Source organism: Pholcus phalangioides, unplaced genomic scaffold, assembly GCF_987345545.1.
Source record: "Pholcus phalangioides strain wild (caught in Gottingen) unplaced genomic scaffold, Ppha-v1.0 ptg000003l_1, whole genome shotgun sequence".
NCBI classification, from domain to species: Eukaryota; Metazoa; Arthropoda; class Arachnida; order Araneae; family Pholcidae; genus Pholcus; species Pholcus phalangioides.
Window position 1 is genome coordinate 12,673,246 of NW_028301596.1, and position 23,156 is coordinate 12,696,401.

General features: G+C 34.0%; 1 protein-coding gene across 1 annotated transcript; it reads right to left on the reverse strand.

Annotated features, from left to right (window-relative positions):
- Positions 1–703: 703 nt before the first annotated feature.
- Positions 704–23,121, reverse strand: Srp54k (signal recognition particle 54k). Its single transcript, XM_089244388.1, has 15 exons — positions 22,918–23,121; positions 18,637–18,728; positions 18,449–18,533; positions 17,371–17,475; positions 14,711–14,835; positions 13,524–13,674; positions 12,818–12,877; positions 12,317–12,405; positions 11,934–12,034; positions 10,242–10,328; positions 9,466–9,539; positions 8,795–8,903; positions 8,450–8,620; positions 6,129–6,224; positions 704–1,023 (listed from the first exon to the last, which is right to left on the reverse strand). The coding sequence occupies exons 1-15, from the start codon at positions 22,993–22,995 to the stop codon at positions 935–937; spliced, it is 1,512 nt and encodes a 503-aa protein (XP_089100514.1). The 5' UTR covers positions 22,996–23,121; the 3' UTR covers positions 704–934.
- Between the last annotated feature and the right edge of the window lie 35 nt (positions 23,122–23,156).

Here is a 23,156-nt window from a genome sequence, read left to right on the forward strand (position 1 = left end):
TCTGTACAGTGTCAATGAGATGACAGGTTTTGATGATTTATGGGACAAGCAACAAAACACAGTGATTATCATTAAGTTTCTTAAAAAAAAAAAAAAAAAAATATTCAGCTTCCCTTTTACTTTGTTGCCAACTCTGATGCTCATGAATTTTATATAGGAAATTTTCAAATTCATTTCCATTGTAGTCAGGTGGTATTGCTAATCTTGTCCAAAGTTCATCTATCATTCCATTTTACCATGATTTGATGCTAGCTTGACGTTTTTTGTCTTGTTAATTTAAAATATGGAAGACTGTGATAATGTTTTTAGTTTCGTGTTTGTGGAGAGCCAAACAAGTTGATCACTAAAATTTAGAAACAATATTCTGAAATAACAATTCAGCGATATTTGCTTTATTTTCACTGAATAAAATTAGTGGCATTGTCGACAAAATTTGCTATGATTTACCAACATCAGAGTTGGCAACAATCGAAACAGTCGCTAACGAAATGTTGGACCTACGACCAATAAAATCTATAAATATCACTGTGGCCTATCTCTGTTTTTAATTACATCACTCAGCGAGCTAACCATTTTTATGTACATGTTTATTATAATATTTTTTCCAGAAAAACTCCTTGGAACACACTTCCCACATTATATACAAATACATATACATAAAAAGTTTTTTGCTTCCTATTATAGTTATTAAAACTTAATGGCGAGAATTTATAAAAGAAATTTTATGTTCCTTGACAATTTTGTTTCTTTTGTACAAATGATCTTGAAAAAGAACTTGTCTTCACTAGCAACCAGCTGCATGTTTTTTTAATGGTCAGAGTCCATTCAGGTAAATCGGCAGAGAAAAAAAAAGTTTATTGGGAGAGGAATAGGCAACTGTGTGGAAGAGGTGGGCATGACAAAGTTTGAAGACCATAATTAGGTGATTGTAGTGTCATTTCCCTGACCTTGTCATGTGTCCAAGATTGTTTGATGCCGCTCCTTGTAATTGCCTCATCATATTCTGGAGACCAGTAATACCACCTATTAGAAAGATAGTGAACAAATAATCAAAATACACCAGTAAAAATCATTTACACCTGTAAAATTTAAGAAGTGTTATTGCATATAAAAAAAGAAAAAAATATGCATGGCGTGTACGCCATGCAGTAGTAGATGCCACACTACACTATGTAACACAAATCTGGTTCTCCCAGTATAGAATTGATTTCTTCAGTTCGCAGTAAGATTTTATGTCAAATCTATTGATAAATAAGAAATTCTTGATTTTCCATGGAATATGTGATTCTTTTTTTCTTTTTTCCCTAAGGAGAAGCGGCGTCAAAAATAATTAAAGGCCCCCTTTTTTCAGAGATGGGTGACTAGAAAATATCTTCCAGCATGTGATACAAGTGGGGGAGGGGGTGATATAGGCGATTCTAATAGCACTTTCCCAATGAATTTTCTGAAAATTCTGCAGTTCATGCATATAATGACTTGCCATCGCAACATAATGATCATAATGAACAAGAAACACTCGCTTTTTACAGCACCTCCTAGAGATAGAAGGCCTCCTCAGTCTGCTAGTGACGTCAGTAAGTAGTCTATTTTCCCTCAGAATATTCAGGGAAAAAATTCCTGCTCGTGCCAGTATTATCGTTGTGAGGAAAAGAAATGATCGGGCTCAGAATTGGCAATTTCTTTGCCCCACATCCAATCATCATGTGGTATTTGTGAGCCAATCAGGAAGATTCTACGCCAAAATAAGGAGAAACGAAATAGGATGCTGTGTTTCAAAATGTGGCAAACTTGCTAGGTAGTCTAAATGACGTTTATGGCAAACAGTGCAGAGGCCTTCTATCTCTAGGAGGTGCTGCTTTTTAGCAGTATACAGTGATACCTTAACTTACCAGATAATTTGTCTTGGAATCTACTTTTTAGCCAAAACATGATTACCCATAGGTTTCTATGGAAAATCATTTGATTTTTTCCAGATAAGGTCCGAAATTTAGAAAGTTTTTAAACATACAAAAAAAATGAGGGAAGGTTGAGATGTATGAGCAACTTCCCAATTCGATTAAGGATTTGAAGGAAGATGAGATACAGAATAATTTTTATTTTACACTGTGTACACAACCCTGTCAGGTTCATGGATAAAATAAAAAGATTTATTTAAAAGGTTTCCGGGTCAACTCATTTCCTTGTGTCATCTATACAGATGGTAAAGATGAGGTTCAAGAACATCTAAACTGTTCAGCTTTGCTAAGAGCCACTGAAAACATTCAAGAGTCTAGGTTCTTTTATTTAAAAAAAAGGAATTTCATGTAAATAACATTAGTTTTTTAACATGAAATAGCTCAAAAGATAATCTGAAAGAGAAATGAGGTATATCTGAAAAATGATTCCAAGACAACATAAATTAATAAGGATTGAAAGACAATAATTCTAATCGTGATTGGTGGGAAAATTCAGATCACAACGGCGGCGTTGTCTTATCAGGAGCATACATATCAAGAAAAGATTTTGTTAGCTGAATTTGTATTCCTTAGCTGAGGTAGAAAAAATGTGAAATGATTGTTTCTCGGGCACTGAAATATATGTCCTGTATCATGCATTTGAACAGTATAAGTACAGTCATTTGTCTGGCATCAGTACATCACTCAACGATGCACTTCAAAGGATAATACGTCATAATTGTTAATAGATGCATGTAACTCCTGCACAATTATTGGCTAATTTATTAAGCTGGTTCTGTCAGAATCACTCAGTACTTTATACAAATACAACGCCACAACAGGCAAAATGCCCAACGAGGTGGCTGATAAAAAGATGCCCATAAAAATATGGATGTCATATGTTTCAAAAATGCAGCAACCCAATTAAAAATGCAATTAACAAAAATTATAAACAATATATACACATGATAAAATATTATACAATGCCCATAAAGAATACTTATGGTTGTCCCATTCTAAAAATGGATAGCTTCCCGATTTACCCCAACATGTTTATCGTATTTCTTTTTAAACGTGTCAATTGTGTTACAATTTACTACCTCCAGGGGTAAGCTATTCCATTTATTAACAACCCTATTAGAGAAAAATTCCCCGCGACACCATAACCTTGCATTGTCCCTCACCAATCGATACTGGTGTCCCCTTGTAAAAGCAGTTGATTGGCGGTGTACTAAAAGTTCATGGTCCATCCTATCCATCCCATTGAAAATTTTGAACACTTCGATCATATCTCCTCGACACCTGTGTTCATCCAATGTAAACATATTCAAAAAATGAAGCCTCTCTTCATAACTCAAGCCCTGTGTGCCAATAAGGACACGCGTAGCTCTTCTCTGCACCCCTTCAATCAAGTCTATGTCCCTCTGTAGGTATGGTCTCCAAAACCTTACAGCATGACTTTAGGAGAACGCGAAGAGACCTTTTTGAAAATGAGACCAAGCATTCTATTCGCTTTTTTGACAACCGCTGAACAATGTTCAGAAAACTTAAGTCGCTCGTCAATGAGAATTCCCAAATCGGTGACTCTAGTTGCATCCGGGATAGTGACACCATTCAACACGTAAGAGAACCGTGGGTTGTTCGAACCAAAATGAGTGACCATGCACTTATCTACGCTAAACGTCATGCTCCATTCATTTGCCCATGCTGCAATCTTGTTTAAGTTGGTCTGGAGCAACTCCCTATCGCTTTCATTCCCGATTACCCCCATTAGCTTCACATCATCTGCGAATTTGCTAGTAATTCCATCGATACCCTGATCGAGTTTGTCGATAAAAAGTGAAAAAAGTATGGGGCCAAGGATACTTCCCTGAGGAACTCCACTTGTGACGTCTGTCCAACCCGAGAATTCCCCGATCACCATAACTCATTGCGACCTATCTCTTAACCACGATTCTATCCAATTCAGCAAGTTGCCCCCTATTCCAATCTCGTGTAAACGCTTCAAGAGTTCGCCACGTTGGACCCGATCGAATGCCTTCTGAAAATCAAGGTAAACAACGTCGACATTTTTGCTCTTACCCAAAGCCCTAGTCACGTATCATAGAAGCAAAGGAGGTTAGTTACACATGACTTCCCCTTCCTGAACCCATGCTGATTATCCGACAATACATTATTCTCGTCTATCCACTTCACAAACTGCCTTTTGATGATAATTTCCAAAATTTTCGGGAGGGAGCTCGTCAAACTCACTGGACGATAATTAGACACCACTTCTCTACTACCTTCTTAAATATCGGAACAACATTAGCCAGTTTCCAATCTCTCGGGACGATACCCTCAGCAACACTACTCCTGTATATCTGTGCGACTGGCCCCAACAATTGATTAGCACCTTCCCTGACAACCCTGGGATAGATATCATCTGGTCCTGGTGCTTTGCTTGCACATACATTTCTTAGAAGATTTAGGACCTCCACGTCTCCTACTTGAATATCGTTGAGGGTTTTATTACCCCATGCAACACCCGTATATCGAATATCATTATCTCCATTAAAAACCGACGCGAAAAAGTCATTGAAAGCACTACACATGCCTACATTGCTCTCTACCTTAGAGCCTCCTATCGAGAGGGGGCCAACTGTCCCCTTACATCCATTATTGACGTATCGAAAAAATGATTTTGGGTCAGAGCCAATGTTATCTGCCAACCTAGATTCAACTTCCTTTTTACTATCCCTTATCGCTTTCTTCAACAGTCTTCTTTTATCAGTAAACAATGATAGGTCACCACGTCCACTTTTATACTCTCTGAATGCTCTTTTCTTTTCAAGATAATCGCTATCCGTGAACCATAGAGGGTGTGATGTACAAACACGCTTTTTTCGAACAAAGGGTATGACGTTGTGCAAAACAGAGGACAGCTTCGCACTAAATTCTTCCCATTGACTTACCACCCCTACTGATTCCAACCGGTCTTTGAAAACTTCCGCTAACCTTCTTCTCAAAACATCAAAGTTAGTTCTCCAAAAACAAGGAACCAGTCTTTTGTTATCAACCTTACCCGAGGAAAAGTTACAGTGAAATCTGACGATACGATGATCACTGGAAGAAAACTCTTCCCCCACCGAAACATGTTCAACTAGATCCTCAGAACTAGTAAGAACTAAATCCAAAATAGCAGTACCCCTAGTGGCTTCTGATACATGCTGATACAAAAAATTTTCAAGCACCAACTTAAGAAAGTCTCTTTCATACTGATTTCCAGATGAAAGGTTCTCTCAATCAATACCCGGGTAATTGAAATCCCCTAGTATGAGAACCCTCTTTCGCTTACACATGTAGGAAATTTCATCATGCATTTTGGCGATGTAGTTTTGATCCCTATTCGGTGGATTGTAACAAACCCCAACAATAAGCTTATGATGTCTTTTGTTCTCAAGTTCAACCCATATGGTTTCAATATCACTTCTTTGCACGTTACACTCTCTAGCCTTCAAACATGATTTCACGTATATCAACACTCCACCCCCTTTCCTATCAGATCTATTTCTCAAAAAAGTATCGTATCCTGAGATGTGTAAGAAAGATTCATCCCCATCGTTTGCCCAAAATTCTGTAATGGCTATAAGATCCAAGCCCTCCACAACTATCATAGTTTCTAAAAAAATCTTTCTTATTATCCAAGCTCTCCTGTATGTGCTGAGCAGGAGAAAAATCTTGTTGATATAAATGTATTACCATTCTTGTTGAATACACATTTGATGCTAAAGAAGGGGAATTTTTTTTTTCACATGTAAAGGATACAAAAAATACTTTAAAAAGCACAGCAAAATTTGAAGCTGGGAGGAGGGGGATCGCGGGTTTGCAAATTAAAGTTATTCCCATTAATGCTAACTGGATGGATACCCCAGACCTTTATCTGAGATAAATACCATCTTGATCACAATAAAGCAAAGTGAATAGTAAGATGAAGTGAATTCTTAAGTATGAGAATATAAGATTTTTTTCTTTAAGTTCAATATACTTTTCAATGAGAATAGGCTACCTTCACATCATAGAAGCATGAACCTGTTAAAAATGTTATTGTCCACCAATGTAAAAATTCCAAACAGGATCATGAACAAATAAATATTCTGGGGAGTTTTGAATTTCAGAGCAATTCAAAACCTAATACAGTATTAAAATATTTACCTATCTGTTGAAGAACTCTTGGATCCATCATCTTAGCCATCTGTTGATTTAATTTGCTTATCTGTGCTGAATTAACATTTTTTGCAATATCACCTCCTAAAATATAGTTTAAAATCAATAACCACATATTCAAATTTATTATTACACATTTCCTCTTTGAAAAACTATTTCAAGTCACAATTATTCAACAAGGTGAATGAAAAAGAATTTCTTGGATGTATTACCGTGTTATGAACACAATACACGTGCACACACATTTAATTTTATGTAATTTTAACCAGTCACCTGGCCAATTAATTTCTCCATGTGCTCCTTTTTTCAAAAATGAGCATGCCTTTCCCCCTTTCTTGGAAGTTTGAAGCTATTATGTTTTTTGATTGAATTTTTTATAAAAACATTGAAACTGATGTTCTTTGCTGTTCATAATAATGAAAGTTAATTAGTAAAACTAATTAGGTTTCTCAACAGAAATGTTGAATTCTTAATTAAATGCCATGGCAGCATAGGTTGTTCAAAGTGAATGCAGGAAAATATTTCTCAGCAATTTATGTTAAAAATGAGGGATTGACATTTATAAAATGACATGGAAATCTTATATTTTTTTTTTGTTCTACGTTACTAACTATAAGGCAGTATATATATACAGTAAAACCTCGTTACGTCATCACCCTAATAAGTCGTCACTCCAGTTAAGTCGTCATTTTTCTTCAGACCCTTCCAGCTCTCATAGACCACAATGTTATTAAACCCTCGTTTGCTTGTCACTAATTTCGGTTAACTCGTCACTATGAAAAAGAGGAACAGACTATTTTTATGGCTCCCATTTAAAAAAAAAAAAAAAAGAGCTTGTTAACAGCATTGCCATATGCTTAAAAGTCACCATAAAATCCACGAAAGTTACGCTGGGGAAGTTCATTTGCCAACTAAGGTTTTTGGAATGTTGGGGACTGTGTTCAAGCTAGATCTCTTTTCTGTCTGGGCTCCATTGGAGAAACCGTGAGACACCCAAGCTCTGTCGCAAGAAGCAATGCCCCCCCCCCCCGAGGGGGGGGGCATCTCTGGCAAAACCAAAATTTATTGATATGTCAAAGATTACATTAGTGCAAGGAAATCAAAAGTTATGTAAATCGAAGAATCAAATCAATCAAGTTAAAGTCAAAGTGCAACGGACACGGATAATAATCATAGAACGCATGGACTTTACTAATTTAGGGCTTGAAATTTAAATATCTTTGTTGAAAACGAATTAGACATTCTTTCCCAAGTTGAGGTCCTCTGTTTACTTTTCCCTTAAGTCATCACTCCGCTTAAGCCGTCATAATTTTTCGATAACTTGAGGTGACGACTTATCGAGGTTTTACTGTATATATAAAAGCTTGAGGATGCAGCCTTGCAAAGCATGGTGAAGATAATAGTAATAATAATCCCAGACATTTTAAAATAAAATTGTTAAACTAAATCTAGTGGAGAGATAATAAAAAGAAATGTCTGTGTAGGTGGCAGCAGCTGTATGATGAATTATTCTGTCATATCCATGTGATAAAGACTGAAAATCAGTGTGATGGCATATGCCATTATGTATGGCCATCGTAACCAGATGACTGGTGAAGCAACTGCTGCTACTACTTAACCTTATATGCACCTTGTACACATTCCTCTACAGAATTTCTGTAATTTTAAGCTAGTACTCGCACATTGACATTAATGACAAAGCACTTAGTTTAAAAAATATGATACACGAATTGAGGAAAAACTGACACTGATAGTCTGAATGCGATTTGAATCAAGCAGTCTTGAAATGAGACAAAATTAATTAAATCAATGAATTAATCTATATAAAACTGATTTTCTGTGTGTGTGTATGTTCTCTATACAAATCTACAATTTTAGATCGATTGTCACCACAAATTTTGCATATATACCTAATGGGACCCGACCTTGAATGATAGGCTACTTTAAAGGTTTGTCAGAGAAGGGCAAATGCATGAAGTGGGTGAAATAGTTTTTGGGCCTCAACAATCACTTCAGAACATTTACTTTGGTTACCGTGATTCCCTAGCAATGCGTTTCAGACATGTATATGCCTTTGTAGTTGTTTGTCTCTTTTTCAATCCTCTCAGTAATTGAAGAAAACCCGGGCAGCGCCGGGTATTATAGCTAGTATCTACATAAAACTCCTTTCATTATTCTCTTTGTTATATCTTGAGTTTCAAAATCAGATCACCCATACCTAACATCACAAAATCATTGTTTAAAAGCTAAGATGAGCATTGTGACCTATCAACTAAGCAAATCATATAAAGTAACGCTGACATTCAAACCTTTGAAAAGGCCTTTGATTCCACCCATCTTCTTAACCATCGCAGCAAACTTTGTGTATTGGGAAAGTAATTCTTGGACGTCTTTTGTTAGAACACCAGATCCCCTGGCCACCCTGACCATTCGACCAGGCTGACGAGAAAACAATTTGGCACCTTCCCTGTGGTCCAATTCTATAATAAAAGCATATACAACAAAATATATAAACATGAATAAATTTATATATGTGTATAATCATCCCAGAGAATGAGTGATTCTTTTCTGAATCTCTTGCAAAAAAAATATACCACCTTCCCTAGGGGTATTTCTTGGATAACTATATGCCAGAAATTTATTATTATTCTCACCTTGGTCATTCATGCTGTCCATGATGGTCATAAGTTTTTTCAGTCTTGCCATTGATTCTTGCTCATTACCTTTGGTCATAAAATCACTACTAAACCCAGGAATCATACCCTAAATGATATTAAAAATGCATATGAACTTATAAGGATGAGTAGATATCTCACTTCTCAACTTGCAATATCAGCAATAAAAAAAATGCTTCAGAAACATGATATATTGTTTTATGTTTAACAAAATATCCAACTAAATGTATGGACATAATTAATAAAGATATGATATGGAATAAATTACAGATATAAACTGGAGTGGGCTTTTGACTGATGCATAAGGTGATTACTCCCATACATTATATCTAAAGATATATAAATCTTGAGAAATAAATACAGGATAAGTAAAAGCAGAAATAAATAATATATAAAGTACCTACATAATACCCTAAAGCAGAATGTTTCACATTGTACTATAATGAGCCCTCAGTAGACTGTACTTCAGTAAAAATTTCATAATCTTGTTTTTATACGGAAGAGTTCTTTTCTCAAAGTTTTTATTAAGATTGTCCTGTAACAGCAATGATTGTTTTGCGACATATGTCACAGTTTTTGGCATATTCTGCTTTGAGGAAAATGAATAAATTAATTTTGCTGAAATGAATTACAGTAAAAATATACCATACCATGATTTGACTGAAAGGTCCCATTTTCATGATGTTCTGGAATTGTTCGTACATATCTCTCAGAGTGAACTCGCCTGTCAAATTAAAAATATAAGAAGATATCATTAAAAGTTGATTAAAGATATCCAATTTTTTCCAAATCAAGAAAATTTAAATCTCAGGTGTATACAATAATTGTCTATTCAGACAGTAAAATCAAACAAACCCTAAATTCAAATTCCAACCATTGCTATATTCTTCGAATGTCTATCACAGTGTTTCCCAAAGTGGACAATATCGCCCCAGATGGATGATGGAATGGAAGTGGAGTGATAGAAGCCATGGGTATAACATTCTATGGGTTGGCTTGAGTTGGGGAGGCAATAAGAGAGAATTTTTTCTGAAGAATGGGGTGATGGGGAACAAGAAGTTTGAAAAACTCTGGTCAATCAGAATATGAGGTACTCATTACCATTTGATCTTCAAAAAATGTATAATACTTGAAACTATTGGTTATATTTGATTGATACACTGTGATTTTAAAACTCATGCTATCAATTAATTTTATTCACATACTCACAGAGCACATGAACTGCCATTGTTTGAAAACAAATATTTGTTTTAATTTAAAAGAAAAGAAAAACTAATGACTGGGTTGAATCAGATGCAGCAGTAGCAATAATTTATAGCAACTCAAAATATATTGCTATCATGTGAATACGCCAGTTAATTGGATTAAAGCTTTTGTAAATATCATTCACTACACAAAAATGATTTCTAAAAACATAATGACTCACCATGCTTTAATTTCTCGATAAGCTCTTCATTATCATCTAACTTTAATTCATTTACTTTGTCTATTAAACCTTCAATATCACCCATTCCTAGAAAGAGATTAATAAATAGTAAATCATACATGCAATGGGAATTAATACCATTCAACATTGTACATGCTATTCCATAACTAAGGTACTTCTAACAAAAGATGGCTACAAGAAAGAAAGTCGCTTTACATACTAAATATATGTGACAATTTAATTCTACTGTCGCCCTTCCAGTGCCAAAACAACTACAATCACTGCCAGGGCTTATTTGATCGGAACAAAGTTATAGTTATTTCCAAATGGCTGAAGAAATTGTGACAATATTTTTCTGCTGGTAAGAATTTTTTTAACAATTCCATGCAGCCATAGAATTGAGCAGTGAGATAAGAATTTTAACTGTTAGGCTTTTTGCTAAATTATTTGAGAACACAAAATTCTATGCAAAAGCATGTATAAGAAACAACTGCTGTAAACCCAAAAACCAATTTCACGACCAGAATTCTGTTTGTTAACTAAATTTTGAACAAAATGATGTAAAAGGCATATACAATGCAGATGAAGCAAGAATATTTTACCAGACAGCAAAAAATTAAAATTCATTTACACAGGGTAGTTATAAATACACTACTACTAATACTCCAAACACCAACTCTGGCTATATCGTTATATTGCAATTTACTGCCATTAATGAGATGGGTTGGAAATGAAGCCGCTGTCTGTCAGTGGTCGCCTTACGTTCATTAGGGAAAATATCTTATTTATATCCTCCCTCTGGTTTAAACCTGGGACTGTGACAGCAACCTTCACAGTGGTAGAGAGCATCTTACCACCACCCCACTCGGGAGCCAGTTATAAATAAACTGACACTACTCAGACACATGTAGCACCCATTCTGAAGGAAGTATTTTAATGAAACTTGGTATATGGGATATGTGGACTGTGTGGAAAATAAATTTTCAATAAAAAATAGTTCACCTTTTTGCTACCACGTGAAGTGATATTTTTTTATCACATTTATCTTTTTCCCATAGTTCAAATAACTTATATACCCCGTTTCAACGAAATACGTCCACCACAACGGGCACTACATAAGTCAGAGCTCAGTATAATTCAACTGTAAAATTACCCAGTTCGATTGTACTGACACTACTCCGACTTATGTAGTTCCCATTGTGGTGAATGTATTTCATTGAAACTTGATATAAACATTATTTGGACCATGGGAGAAATATAACTGGGATAAAAAAGCGCCTCTTCTTCACCTGGTGGTCAAAAAGTGAACTATTTTTCTATTGAATCTTTCTTTTCTGCATGGTCCACATATCCCATATACCAATTTTCATCAAAATACCTCCATCAGAATGGTCGCTACATACATCTGAGTAATGTCAGTTTATTTATAACCACCCTGTATCAAAAAGTTCATTGCAACAAAACATTTTCCAGTGATTGTATCCTTGTTATGAAGAACTTTTACTGCAAATGTGCATGTGTGTGTGAAAATATACAAAAAAATTAATTCAGAGTGTGCATGAATTTTTTTAAATTCTAATTTTTAACGCTACAGAAAATAAACGACTTGGTTAACATTCAAAGACAATTCACAACGTGTTGTAATATTAAATTAAGTTTCGGAATGATCAAAAACAAAAAACATCCATTTACCTAAAAGTTTACTAACAAAGGGTTTCACTTTGAACAGTTCAAAGTCATCTATGTGTTCACCAGTTCCTATAAATATGATAGGACTTTGTGTTGCTGCAACTCTATGGAAAATCAGAGCATAAAAGAAGTGAATAAATGAAGTGAAGAAAGAAGTGTGAAAAAACGATCTTTAATTAAAATTAGTATTAAAAAAGAAAAATATCTGGCCATATTAAATAAGTAAATCCATCCAATCATCAGAAGAAAAATAATTTGTTTACCTCTTCATTTTTATTTTCAAAACATTTCACTGTCGGGCTCACATAGTTTCATTTTCTTTACAGAAGGGTTAAAATATAAATACACCAAGGAAAAGTCTTAGATATAAGTGTCTTTGAACTTACGCACTAAGAGCTCCTCCACCTTTTGCATGGCCATCTAATTTGGTAACTATGACAGCACCAACATCAACTTTATCTTTGAAAGCTCTTGCCTGATATCAATAGAAAACAAACAGATTGCATCAAGTCCACCCAGATTCAAAATGGCAAATTTCAACTTGGTAGAACAACCATCATCATGCGAGCAATGACATTTAACCACAGCATAGAGACTTAACTTATTACTAGGAATATGGTAAATTCAGTGACGTTTTATCATGATAAAATATTGTAGAAAAGTAATATATTTGAATGAAATTGAAGAGAAAAACCTTTTTTTGGTTAAAAAAAAAATTTGATAAACTTTGGTTATCACATTGATAGAGGATTAAATTATTTTTCAACCAAGCAAAACTTTTCTTACTTTCAGGCAGTACAGAAATGCTGAACTCAGAGATGATAATGCAATATTATCTGTTGGCATAATCAAGCAACTAATAGAAGCAACAAGAAAAATCAACTAACCTGTGACTCACAAGCCTGACCAATAGATGCATCCATCACAAAGATTATGTTGTCAGGATTCTGTGAAAATAATAAAACTATAATTAGTCCAATATAACTTATAAAAATCTAATACATCCATACAGAAAACTAGGGGTTATGCTACATCAATAGAGATTGAGAGGGTAACAAAAACATGCATAAACATGAACCCACATACATTATTTTTGTTTTTCTTAAATCTTAGTATTTGCTCAAATGCAAGGGCAGTAGCCCAGGTCGATAAGATACTCGCCCAAAGTGCCAAAGGATGTTTAGAGGTGTCGCGAGTTCTATATCAAGTTCGTCCTTGTCAGAAAAATTTCCCGACACAAGGGTACAACAGAAATGGTGACATGAACACAGAAAAAGTTGCTGCAGCAGGGAGCCCCCCAGTGGTTAGCGCATCAACCTCTCAATGAGCATTTAAAAAAAAGCCTGCTGATCGGAATCTGCAATAAATTGTAGGTCCCGGTCTAATTAGCCCTCGTGTTCAGAAAATGACTGCGGTGCAACAAAAATGATCAAATGATTTACTCAAATGCAATGTAAAACCTTGAATCCAACATGCACATAAGAAAAAAAAATAAGCCTCAGATTTGAGTAAATATGTTATATGTAATCAAACTGTGTGTATGAATAATACATGTGCATTTATATATTTATTACTCCAAATACTTTACACTACCGTTGCATTAGAAACTTGTAACATCTCTTCAAATAGCGAGTCTTCCTGCTTATGCCTTCCACTTGTGTCCACGATTATTATTTCAAAACCTTCACTCTTAAATTTTTCCACACCTTCTTGAGCAATTACAACAGGATCAACTTCAGTATAACTATAATGATTTTTATTAAAAATTACAAACACGTTGATACCTAGAACATAAATTTTTGGTAAGAATCCATTTTAAACAAATAATGTTTTAAACTGTTTAATTAAAAGAACGTCTAAAACATTTTTCCACACACAACTAATACTCTCAATGATTATACATCTAAGAACTGGTTTTCTATTCATATATTTACTACTCTACCGCACATCAATCAACTCTGGTCATATATTGCCATACTGCAATTTCCAACCAGTAGAATTTGGTGGAAAAATATCTATTGTCATGAGTGGGTTCGAACCCTTAACCTCCAGATCAACAGTCCTAAATCCTAACCACTGCACCAGCAATGCACCAGATATTCATACATATATTTACTGGTCTCATTAATTTACTTATTTAATTTTAAAAGAAGCGTATAACCTTCTTGCTCCAGAGGTACACGTATGTGTACTCATTTTTAAGTGTTTTAATTATTATTTTTTCAAGTTAAGACTTGAGATACATATATGTGTACCTAACTCAAATGGTACTAGTAAAGATATCGGCCCAAATTAATCAATTAATTTTGACATTTTGACATACAATAAACAAAAATCAATAAAAAAAAATTTTTAATACTAATTAGTTTTGGCTGAGGTTTGAAGAGTTTATCTGAGATGTTTATGTTTAAGCTGGCTGCTCATCAAAACAAAATGAAATGCAAAACTTTTCATTATCATTTTGGTAGATGGGTAAATCAGTGGACAAAAAACAATTAATAATAAAGCAGGGACAAAGTTAAGCAATGTAAATTGTTTCTAAAAAGGCAAAGATTATGATATTTTAAAATTTCAACACAAGAAAGCAAGTATGTTGTAGAACATTGAAAAAATGTTTTTTAGACATGCAAATGTGTTAAAATAAAACTATTTACTAGAATGAGTGCTTGGTATCAATCAGAAATTTAAAATGTTTTGTAAAATTTTGTTCAGATAATACTACTGAAAACTCAAAACAGTTTGATTTTTTATAAAATTTATATGTATTTTAAGGAAATTACCTTCCATAAAATGGAATTCTGGCTTTTGTGGCATTCTGTTTCAATTGATCAAAGGCACCAGCTCTGAATGTGTCAGCACAAACTAGAGATGTTTTCCACCCTTTCTTTAAGTAATGATATGCAAGCTTAAAAATGAAAAATAAAATTTTAATTTCAATAACAGTCATAGTTATTTCCTAATCATAGCAAGAGAGATGATACCTGTTAAATAATACTATTTTGGATTAATACATATGTAGGATTATTTAGTTAAAATTAGAGGTAGAGTGATCAACAACCTTAATTATGCTGATGACAGGATCTGAAGAGCATTATATCAAGAGTAAAAATAGAAAATGCGAAGCTTGGACTCTATCTAAATATAAAATCAAAGATCATGACTACAGCAGAAATTCAGTTTTCAACAAGATGGCGAAAGTTTTGAGATTTAGGACAAATTTGACTTCCTAAGATCCAGAATTATAACAGAGGGAACATGCACAGAAGAATTAACTGCTTTGCTCAGAAGCAATTGAGGAGAATTCGGATGATCTCTGCTTTATGAATCTGCGATAAATATGATACAAGTTTTGATAACCTTGTTCTAACGTAATGGCATGTTAGGAAAAAGAAAGAGAAAAAAGTAGAAAAGTAAGAAAAAAAAGATGAAAGGAAAACAGTACACTAGTATAATCTCTTATCTTTAATACTTACAGATAAGAGATAGTAGGTATGAAGTATATTTCTCTTTTCCCCCCTTCACCTACCTGTTTTCTTTCCCCTCTTATGTACATGTATTATGTACAACCTATTTAACCTTAGAATACAAGTTTTTTCCACCTCATCACGGAGATGAAGAGAACTACTTTTTTAAAGGGTTGCAACAAACCTTTTTTTGGTGATGGGAAGAAAGAAAAGAAAACAGATAGATGTGTTTGAATTTATTCCACTGGCATTTGGATGCAATATCGTGATCATAAAGTGGTTAAAAAAGATCAGTAGTTCTGGGCACTACAGCCATAAGGAAGCTTAATATAATAATGAAAGACAAAGATATTTCAATGAAAACAGAAATTAGGATTGTAAATGCACTGATCCTTCTTGTCATAACGTATGGATATGAGAGCTGGACACTACTAAAAGGAGATAGAAAAATAATTGATTCCTTTGAACTTTGATGCTGTAGATGGATGCATAGAGTGCCATGGACAGCTAAAAAGCCTAATAAATCAGTTATTGAAAAAGTCTGACTACTCTTAGAAGCAAAAGTCTCTAAAACCAAAACTATCTCTTACTTTGGGCACATAATGTGTTCAGAAGGCTCAGTAGAAAAAAATGACAATACTAAGAAGAATGGAAGGAAAAAGAAGAGGCTGACAGAGCACCAGATGGATAGAGGAGGTTTTGCAAAGCACTGGAATGAAGCTAGCACAACTGAGGCATGCTATGAATGCCAGACCAGCTTGGAGAGCTATGATCTATAGAGTCACCAAGAGTCTGAATTGATTCAATGGTTCCCAACAACAACAGGATTATTTAATATTTTCTTTCTGCACAGAACATTCTGATAGAACATTTTTAGTTTTTTACATTCAATCAATTTTTTAAACAGACACAAAATATTTGAGAAAAAATTCTTTTTAATACTGTATAGTTTCAAATCAGAATGCAAGATCCAAGGTATCATGAAGCTGACAAAATATTTTTAACCCTCTGGCTGCTCATCCCGCGATTTCCACGGGCAACTCAAATGTAGCAAAATCTGCTCATCCCGCGATTTCCGCGGGCATGTGTTTTTCTTCCTTTATTGAGGAGCGCATCCCGTTTTTCCCCCGTTTAACCACTGAAATAAATTATACAGTATTAGACGTTTCATTTATGTTTTGGCCAACAGATGTCGTTAGTTGTCCACTAAATTGCGGCATTTGAACGCACGTGGTATTACCGCACAAACTTCACTTTTAAAATTCACTGAAAAAAATTACGCAATTTTTGAAGCAATTTCGGTCCACAAATTGAGCAGTCAGAGGGTTAATCTTTCATTGCCACTATGCAGTTTAAAATGCCGATCAGGCACATAACATACTATAATTATAGCAATTATGATCTCTTCAAACAATCAATGGTTTTTCTTCTATAATTACTAGCTTAGGCAAGATTTTGAACGTGGAGACATGAACTCGTGTGTATATTACATCCCTCAGAAAATTTAAACTGTGCCTACACATAATGAGAACAAGCCACCTAGAGATCACACTCTAAAATAGATTTTCTAGATAGAAGGATTTTAGATGCAACTCAAACAGTAGTAAATTGACCTAAGGCAATATGACCCTTGCATATAGTTAAGGGAAAAAAAAAAAGAAACCTCGTAACAAATTGAACTGCCTCTAACTATTGCATGTGAAACATTGGATCTAGCAGATTTTATGTTAAGCCAATCGCAACAAATAAGAAGTTTCAAAAATAATTTAATGATTAAATTAACTTGCTAATGTCAAGACATGCTAATAGTTGAGATCATAAAAACAGGAAGGATATCTATAAAATATTGGACATATTCACTAGCTAAAATTACATACCAGATTTTGACATATTATATGGATGCCATTACATACTAATTTTAAATTTCAAGTAAAAAAATTGATAACCAAATGCCTATAACCAAAAAAATCACTCACTTTTGTACAAGTTGTTGTTTTACCACTACCTTGAAGTCCTACAAACATGATGATATTAGGCTTTCCCTTTGTTGGCTGCCAAGCTTTCACACCAGGATCGACCAGCTAACAAAAAAAAAAACAAAAAAAAAAAACAAACATATTTAAAATGGATAGTTTATCAAAACACAGAAAATTTTAAACAGAAATCATCTGAAGATAATTTACTTAATGAGCAGCCATATTGAAATTAAAAAACCTTATTTCCCTAACAAACCTAATTATGTAAATAATACAGGGTTTATACTTCAATATCATGAAGGAAAAAAAAAATCCCCAAACTTTTTTCATAATTTAAAGATGAAATTAAAAAAAATTCAAGAGATTATTTTTTTGTCATCAAAAGAATAACTGATGCAAACTGATTTATTTTAATAAATTGTCAATACATTCACACCTCTTTTTATTCAAATCAATAGTTTGTGTTTAATTTTTATTTTTTTGGCTAAACAATGGCTTTCTACATTCAACGTGAGCTTTACCTATTAATTTTTAATAATTCTGATAATTTGTCACAGCTCTTTGAATCAATCTGCTATCATTTTTGACGAAATAAATAGAAGAAAATGCATAAACTTTAGCTCTTTTGTTAAAAATTTAAAGGGAAAAAAATCTTTCCATCTTATTGTAACTTAGTCAACAAGCTCAGCAAATTGGTTTTTGTCCAATCTGTTGAAAAGATGACAGTATTGTCATGATCTAAATTTTCATGCTAACAAGAACATTGTTACTTTCAATGATTAATTAATTTTATTTTTGTTTCACAATGCATAAATGGCATCATTTTAAAGAACTTGAGAAAGGTAATATTATAAAGTCACTAGGCTACTACTTTTTAATAAATGTTGGTTCTAGTAAACTAATACAACTCACTTCAATTAGAGATAAATTGGTAATCTAATTAAACACTAATAACTATTATGAAATAATATACTGAATTAATTAAGCAGCTATAAATTTTTCACTCCTTTGTGATACTTCAAATTTTTACTATCCGTGTTTAAAAACTATTCACACGGTAAAAATAATATCATCTGACCTTCATCAACTCTTTGAAAACAGCTGACTGTATCATCCTTCTTTTATTAAGCCCAGCAGCCATCTCATCGAAATCAATGACAGACCTTTTGAATAAAGCAAGCAAATATATTAGTATTATACTTTAAAGAACAAGTAGAATAACCAGAATCAGAAAAATACAAAAAGAAAAAGTAACATCTTTCTCACCGAACATTTTCTCTCAACTGTTTCACCAGCTTTATGTTCACATCAGCCTCTAGTAAAGCAGTGCATATTTCTTTCAGCATGGAATCAAGTACCTGAAAGAGTAATACAGAATAATTTTGTATTATTAGTGCACAATTTATACTTGGATATTTTTAAAGCCTAACAGATGGTATCACATTTCATACTTCTGTGAAATTTCTTTATCAGCAAAAATTATAAAATGACTGCTATGTTGTTCCTCACAATTGCATTGTTAGCGTTTACAAAAAATTAATTCTAATGTAAATTTCCAGTTTTACAAACCAAAAAAAAAAATTAGGTGACAGCCAAATTTTATAGAAACAAATCATTTTTCCCGCTCAAAAGAAACTGAAAAAAACTATTTTTCAACTTTTTAAAGACGTGATGAACCTTCTCCATAGCATAGCACCAAGTAAAGTACAAAAGGGTTGTTATGCCAGTGTTATACCCAAGCTTTGCTTTTTCTGAACCTCACATTAGCATTGAGATAATTTGTTATTGTCCCAGCAAAGTAAGCTGCACTTAACAAAACTAAAAAGTGTGTCTCCCTTACCCCCCAAAAACAAACTCATCTAGATTTGACCAGAGTGCATGAGAAAACAATGAAAGCTGCTAAAGTTCATTAGTGTAGCGCATGCCCTTTAATTCTCAACTTTGATACTGGCCAGTGATACAAGTTGCACTGCAGTTTCATTTGCACAGGTGATTTGGGTTGTTTGCAAGATTTGAACAAGAAACAGAATTTTTTTTAAAATAAAGAATATTTTACATATAAGCCTATACCACGCAACACATGAAGAAAAGCAGCATGATAGTCCCACCAAACTTCAAATTTTGGTTATTATAAAAGAATGGGTAGGCCTGCAGACAATATCTGTGCTTATGCAGTGTTGTCTTCGAAGCATCTGCGTTGCACAACTATGAATTTTTACCAGAATTCATACAATGATAGGCCTATAATCTATATCAGAGATAGAACAAATATTCCGCTGTTATTCAGTATTCAGCCCTTTTGCCGAATACTCAGTTCGGCAGAATAATGCTCAGGTGTTTGGCCGAATATCTGTGTAAATCCAAGTACATCAAACTAATTTTAAAAAATGATGTTAGTTGGAATTTTTCACATAAATTAAAAATTTACTGATTATATTTTATTTTGTGTGGTGTAGGCCTATATCTTTTCCTGTGAAAAAAGTTATGTCAGAGGGAAATTTCTAGGACAGAGTGAAAACATGAAACTGAAAATAGAATCCTACTGCAATAAGGTGAAAGTGAGCATGAATTACAAAAGTTTACTAACTTAAAAATGTACCTAGACAAGATATGTATTGAGCTACTGAAAAAGGCAAAGAACATCTAAAGAGGGAAAAATGAGAAAATAAGTCATAATTTGATGCATTGCTAGTTGAGAGTAAATCTTGGTTGATATTTTTTCTTAAATTATTAGATGTAAAATTGTGTGTTGAAAGAAAAAATTGATTCTGTAAGTAATATTAAAATACAAATATATCATATAATATAAAAATACCTCAACTACCAGTTTTTTAATATTTAAAATATAAATAGCACAATTAAATTTCAACATTAATCATTTGAAATGACAAACAATTTCATTTCCAATTAAAAACACAGATTTATTTACAATTGTGATGAATTTTAAGAAAAATTTATATTCGGCCCAAATCACTATTCATCCTATCCCTAATCTATATGCAGACTGCAAGCTTTCTTTTGCCAAATCATCTAATGTCTCCATCACTGCTCATTTCACTTTATCTGAATTTGAGATTGAATTCACTTGCCCAAACATCACATTCTAATATTTCCATAGTTCTGATTTCACCCGATGTGTGACCAGGGAAACTTGCAATTTACATTCATATCTTTGTAAAAATTCATGGTAGCCACCAACCTTGAATCCTGCAAACTACGCAGCCGCAGAAGGTGCAAACTGAAGGGGGTTGATGGGGAGGGGCAATTTTTTTATCACTAAAATATTATTTGCTTACACTTAAAAAATGTCCAGAACCGGCCCTGATAGTAGCACAAAATAGCTGCTTGGAAGAAAAAAATTGCATAAACAGGTATTATTGGTAAAAGGTTTATCCATTCTTTTTTAATAAAAAAAAGTTTTAGTGAACAGCTACAGTATTTGCATAATCCAGTTCCCCCCCCCCCCCCCGAAGCTTTTCCTTAACTATTCGCAGTAGTTTGAATGGTCTCGTGTTTATGCTGGGAGATTTAAATCATTTTTTTAGTTGTTTTTCCTGGGGGGGGGGGGAATACTACTATTTGTGTCTTTTGTTTTATTACGTCTCATGTTTTGAGGATCATTAAAAAATACTGGGAATAGTTTTCCCAGAATCTCCAATTGGAATTTTTCAATAGTAGGCACACATTTTGCAAAAAAAAAAAATTTTTAGAACATGATTTTCCATACAGTGGAACTTCTAGGTAGTGGGCACAATGGGACGAAAGTTTTTGTACGCTAATGAAGAGTGTGTGTTAATAAATAGCGAAATACATTGAGGTCTTTTTCCAAAGCCTTCAAAGAGTATTCGTTAACGAGAGGTGTTCGCTAACAGGGAGTGTCTGTGATAGAGGTTCGACTTTATGAGATATTTTGCTAAAAAATAACTCTACGTAATAGTTGTAATAATATTTCTAACCTAGATGGTGTATTGTATTCAGTCTAGACCAGCAGGCTCCCAAAGATTTTAAAAAGGTTACTAAAGGGGATCTGTGAGATCTGTTCCAAAAAAAAACTGAATGAAAATGAAGTGGGTGACTATAACAGCTCAGGGAAGCCCTCTGTTTCCCCAGTGTCTGACTAAGGGGCTCACAAGTTAGTAGGGAAAAAAAAACTAACGGGAAAAACAATCATCCAGAAAAGTATTTGGTAAATTCCCAATATACAGTATACCGCGATTTGGCATCTTTTTTCATCGCCAAACCCATTAGGGTTACTGCCCGAATACCCAAAAAACGATTAAAAACGTGGAAAATAAATTATGTATATTAAATAATTAATAATAATTGCTATTAACCAATAAACAACTGTAGACTGTACTTCGCACAGTACGATGGGTGCCTACAGTACACAAATGGTTTTGCTCCTCTCTGATAAGGGGGCCCTGCCTCCCTGACATGATCAGACCACCACAAATGCTATGGCAAGACATTAAGCACTAGGTTACTTCCCATCTTCATACAGAACTCGATAACACTTCTTGGCCCTTTGAATTGTAGCCAATGCAGATGCATTAAGTCTACGCTATCAGTCATAACGCAGAACAAAACCAGGAAATAATGAAAAAACGACAAGGAAAAAACAAAACGAAATGTTAACAATACGCTGGAAAAAAATTGGGTTCATTTTAGCGCCATCTACGTTTTAGGATACAGAAGAATTATGTTGGCGACATATCACTGTTTTGGTGCAGACAAAAATTTGGTGACAAAACGGTATATTGAGAATTGGCAAGTGATTGAAGTGGATCATGTAATGCATTGAAGGGACAAAATGGACTAGAGGAGAGGTAGAGTTTGAAGAAACATAAGATCATATGGGTTGACTTAACAAGGGGAATTTTATTTAGAATGAACACTGCTATACAAATGAGTTTGAAAAACTCTGGTCCAGATCATCATTGTCTTTGTTCAGTGTTTTTCAAGTGTTCTTTGTCTACCGACTGCCCGCCATAGAGGTTTTGGCAATTCCTTATCTTGGCAAAAATTTTCTCGCACGGAAAAGATTACATTCTACAGTAAAACCATAACAACGATAATCAATATTACAATAAAACCCTCTACAACAGTACTTTTCTTGGTCGCACAGTATCATTGTATGGAGGTTTCACTGTAGATGTTTCAAAACTGAACATCCTAGTGTAAAAATTTTTTACTACAGCTTAATACTTTGTGGAAGCTTTGGTAATATCCCTGAAACAAACCCTCATAAACCATGTTTACAATAAAAATCTATCGTTTTCGCGGATCATCGGTGCATTATACAGATAATAAATGTGTTTTGGTGATAAAAAAAATCAGTGTCCTATAAATATGTATGTCCCAAATATGGATCACATTATAATTGAAAGCATTGATATAAAGAAAATTACAGAATCCCCTCCGGGATTGGTTTTTAATAAAATGCATGTGGAGATCATGGAAATGCAGTGCTCCACTGCTCACCATGCATCTCAACTGGATATACACAGCTGATGATGAAATTTGTAAACATTAGGTTGATATCATTACCTCTTTGTTGATGATTGTTGCATTGTTCAGCGAGCGCAACGCGTTCGTGATTTTTCTACCCAAATCGGCCAACACCATCTTGACAGATTCTCGAGTCTACAACCTATACAAAATTTTGAGACTAATTACACATTCAACATTAAAAGACGGTAAATGCGAACGAAAACACGCAACACGTATTGCTATACTGATGTATCACTGTTGCCAAATAATCTGACCTAAATTATTGATAAAAAATT

Bases quoted from the DNA above. Each gene is read 5' to 3' on its own strand.
- Srp54k (XM_089244388.1), bottom strand. From the start codon at position 22,995: ATGGTGTTGGCCGATTTGGGTAGAAAAATCACGAACGCGTTGCGCTCG. The intron at 13,675-14,710 runs GTAATTTCCTTA...AAATCATTATAG, and splicing joins AGAATTCCATTTTATGGAAG to TTATACTGAAGTTGATCCTG. The intron at 8,621-8,794 runs GTGAGAATAATA...CTTTTATTATAG, and splicing joins GGACAGCATGAATGACCAAG to AATTGGACCACAGGGAAGGT.